The sequence below is a fragment of the Argopecten irradians genome, unplaced genomic scaffold (genome assembly GCF_041381155.1).
Source record: "Argopecten irradians isolate NY unplaced genomic scaffold, Ai_NY scaffold_0044, whole genome shotgun sequence".
NCBI classification, from domain to species: Eukaryota; Metazoa; Mollusca; class Bivalvia; order Pectinida; family Pectinidae; genus Argopecten; species Argopecten irradians.
Genome location: NW_027187511.1, coordinates 9,344 through 13,543, shown reverse-complemented (window position 1 = coordinate 13,543; position 4,200 = coordinate 9,344). Strand labels below are relative to the sequence as shown.

The 4,200-nt window shown below is 43.4% G+C and overlaps 1 protein-coding gene across 1 annotated transcript; it reads right to left on the bottom strand.

The window, feature by feature from the left end:
- Positions 1–354: 354 nt before the first annotated feature.
- Positions 355–1,395, bottom strand: LOC138311536 (uncharacterized protein F54H12.2-like). Its single transcript, XM_069252848.1, has one exon. The coding sequence runs from the start codon at positions 1,393–1,395 to the stop codon at positions 355–357; it is 1,041 nt and encodes a 346-aa protein (XP_069108949.1).
- Positions 1,396–4,200: the final 2,805 nt, after the last annotated feature.

Here is a 4,200-nt window from a genome sequence, read left to right as displayed (position 1 = left end):
ATTTCAATAGCAGGTAAAAAAGAACGTGAAATCCACAGGTGCTGGTAGCCTTAGACTGTACGGGTACGTTATTGTAGGTACACGACGTCGTATTTCTCTTTATGAAACGGTCCAAATCTTCACCGTAGTGGTCTGGCATTCTACCGAGACTGTCATAGAATTCGGCTTCTATAGGATTTCGGAACCACACGGTCACCCAATGTTTTCCGGGGAGTCCCGAGGGATCTGTATTACACACGTATGCCGATGGGAAACTGTTTACGTGATAAGGTAATCGATCCGAAGGAAATACGCCTCTGACGAATTCCTTTAGACATCTGTCTTCTCTGGTGGCACATTCCAACTGGTCAGTGTTCATACTCTGGTGTACTTAACGTCTCTTGACTGGTCTATCTCAAGGAGAGATTGAAACTCTTCGTACGCCAAACAGTTCAACGTTTCTGTAGTGTTCGTCGAGAATTTTACCTCGAGTCTGACGCTTCCCTGTCGTATGAGGTTTATATATTCCTCTCCGAGATCGCATGGTGCGATATTAAATGCATAAATGGCATACCCCTGATTGAAGTTGGATCTGGTGACGAGGAGTCCACCGTCCTTGTTCCACTTCTCGGCAGCTTCGAACAGATTCACGTAAGGGGTGACGTAATTCCTATTGTCCCCTGCGTCGATCTTCATGGGTCTTGCCGGTACGCTTTCGCCGTTCACGTACAGACCTATGTCAGACACCAAGCTCTGAAAGTTGAACGGATTCTTCGTATAGGACCCGTTGACGCCGCTCTGACTCACGAAGGCAAAGAAAGCTTTTGATGGAAGATTGTTGGACCACATGTTCTGCCAGATGAAAGAACCAGATCCCTGAGGACAGGTGTTCATTTTCACTTCCGTTCTTGTCAATGGATATTTCGCGGTGGTGTCCTTCAGGATTTCTGCATGGTTGATCAAGTCGCCACTGTCCACCCGTACCATGCACGCCTTAAAGGCGACTTCCATGACATTTAACTTATAACTGGGTGTTGTCTCGGCGCTCATGAGGACGAACGGTGCTCTGTTTCTGAACAGTTTCAGGTGTAGGTCCACACCGTTGATGAGGTACTTGTCGATCCTGAAGATGTCCTCGTACAGGGGTCCTTCCATGTCGAAGATTTTGCTCTTTTCTGTAAATAAATATCTCATCCTTAATCCGTTATTTGTCCCTCCGGTGATGGGTGAAGCATCGTTCATGTCGAAATCGTCGGTATAAAACATTTGACTTTGCAGTTGAGATTCGGTGACGGAGGTGTCGCTGGATAGCAGCACCTTGAGATAGGCTTTCCACGGATAGTTGCTCGTATTGAGTGATACCAGTTTACCGTTCATGTAGGTGTCGATCTGTGACCACATGCTCTGCAGAGGCATGTTTATGATTCCAGTCTTTTCGTCTGTAGTTAAGGCCGTACCGTCTGCCTTGGTTATCTTACATTTGACGTATAGTCTGCTTCTGCGAAGATCAATGTATTCGCTACCTTGACCTGGGACGCTTATTTCGATGGGGCTGTCTTCCGTGTCGAACGAAGAGACCGGTCTACATTCCGAGAAGTAAATCTTCTCTATGGCCACTTGATTCGGCGGTACCGTGAATATTGAGAGTTCTGCAGGAACGCCTATGTCCCTTATCTTGTCACTGAGGAATGCCATTCTGTCTTTTCTTGGCGAAAATGTTGTCGATGTCCTCCGTAGAAATACGCTTCCTTTTGGTAGTTTTTCCCTTTATCGATTTAGTGGCTGTATGTTTTCGTGGAGCTCTGTTAGCCCTTGCACCCTTGGGATGTTTCTTCGATCTGTTGGAAGAGGATTTTTTCGCTGTTTTTATAGGGACGTGGGGCAGGTTTTCCTTTGTGGATTCCTTCGTTTCGGACTTTGCTCTGTCCTCCACAGCCGCCATGGGCGTCACCTGTTTTCCCACGAAAACCTTTTCTTCCGGTTCGGGGGTTGCGTGAGGGTTGACTGGAATCATGTAAGGTTTCTTTAAGTACGTGCCTGCGACGCCTCCTCCTCCTGTTTGTCGACCTCTGTATCTTCTAGGGTCAAACGTTTTTTCCAACATATTTCTGTAAAAGTCTTTCCAGATTTTAGGATCCGATACGTATGTAGAGCCCATCATTGAAATGGTAGCTGCTTGAACAGTAGTGTGATCGTTACGTCTCCGTTGAGAAATGAGGCGGGTTCGTTGTCTCGGTCTCTTATATAGATGTGTACATCTGCGAAATGGCCTATCCTCAGAGGTACATCGTAAGGTGCTGTGTAGGTAATGTTTGATGTTTTCTCCGCGTATACCATTCTGAGTAAAGGTATTTCACCACTTCCCACAACAGTGTCGTCACATATATCGGAACAAATAAACAATTCGGGTCTTAATGGAGGTGCTAGTCCTTTCTTAAGTTTTAAGGAAAATTCGGTTAGCGCAACAGTCCAATATCCTGGCAGGTTAAGCGGTCTGGGTAAGTGCACCCTGAAGTCGTGCGGTTTGTTGTCTTCGTGTGTATCTCCGCTGTCCGTGGACCTGAGCACCATCCTGAAGGACATTTTCGATGATTAATGGAGTCTTTTGATGAACAGCTCTTTTTATACTTCCACTAGGTCACCCTTTTTTATCCACGAATTAAACTTCGGTGGCCAATGCAACCACGATACTAACACCTCGGTTTCTCCATTCCTCTTCCGTTCCTTCAAGATTTTGTCTACCTTCCATACGGTGTTTTCCGTCACGTCTACCTTCTGTAATTCCTGCTCGTAAAACGTTCCGGTGATCTTCTCTCCTTCGAAATCTTTTATTCTGTATATAGGGATGTCGTCTTTTGTTGTACGATCAGTGATGATGAATATCTGCCCGGTCCATTTTTGATCGTATTCCCTCTGAAATGTGCGTTTGACGTGTGTAATTCTAACTCTATCGCCTATCTTATACTTATACATGCTTTTCCTCTTCTTTTTCTTCGCAGGTTTAACCGCCTTCTCTTTTTTCGATTGGATAGTTGTTTTCGTCCTAACGAGATAGGCATCGAGTCTTATTTCGTCCTCTCGTTCTTCTTGTTAACGTCTGAGGGGGCAAACTTTCCTAGAGATCTAGACGGTGTGTCATTGATGTCTCTCGTGATGGACTGCAACTTGTCGATATACGCGTAACTCTGCGCATGCGTAAACATCCTGTACATCCTGTTCTTGATGTTCTGGATCGCCCTCTCTGCATAATTTGCTGGATTGAGAAAAAAAAATCATTAACCATTTTTTTTTTTCTTTTTTTTTTTCTTCTCCAACAAAAGAATGTTGCAAAAATGTTAATACCTTTGGTTTCGTTTTGAGCATATATGTGACGTATCCCTTCTTTCGTCGTGTAATCTGACATCCATCGGTTCTTAAATTCGCTGCCCTTGTCCGTCCTCAGTACATCTGGTTTCCTGCCTCCAGCAATAATAATTTTAAAGCCACTCAGTACTGATGATGCCGTTTTCTGTTTTAGAGGATGAGTGAAAATGAACCTGGAAAATACGTCTTGTATAACTAGTATGTACTGAATACCTCTATTGTATTTCGATATATTTTTGACGTCCATCAGATCGGCATCCCATTGACTGTCGATTCCTTGAACGATGACGTGTGTTCTCTTGAACTTTCTCTGTACTCTTTTTTGTAGAGAATATGCATCGTTGTTCGAAAGAAATTGTCTTATCCTATGCAAACCTATCTTGTGTTTCCCTTGTCTTCTGACGAATTTGTATAGTTTTAAGGGTCCTGAGAAAGCTGCGGAGTAACGTGGATTGGTCCATACTCTCTCGAGGTAATCTTTCTCCGCTTGTGACAACATCGTGAATGCGTGTTAACATCATATTTGATCTTTTTTATATATACATAAAAACAATAAAAGACTATAATCAGGGTATATTGATTTTTATTTACAACATTCTACAATATAAATATGCGATTTTCTATACAGCATTATTGTTATGTTCAAACAAAATCTTGAGTTGGGTTTACATTGTGTTTGTTTTGTTTGATTTATTAACGTCCTATTCACAGCAATGGATACATGTTAAGGGACGGACTCCCCATGTATGTCGGTTGTGTTGCGTGTAGGTTGTGCGATGTTGCATGTTTTGAGGATGACTGCGGTATATTCGTGTATGTGTCTTCTTGTAAGTGAAACTATTGCCGCTTTTTATAGTG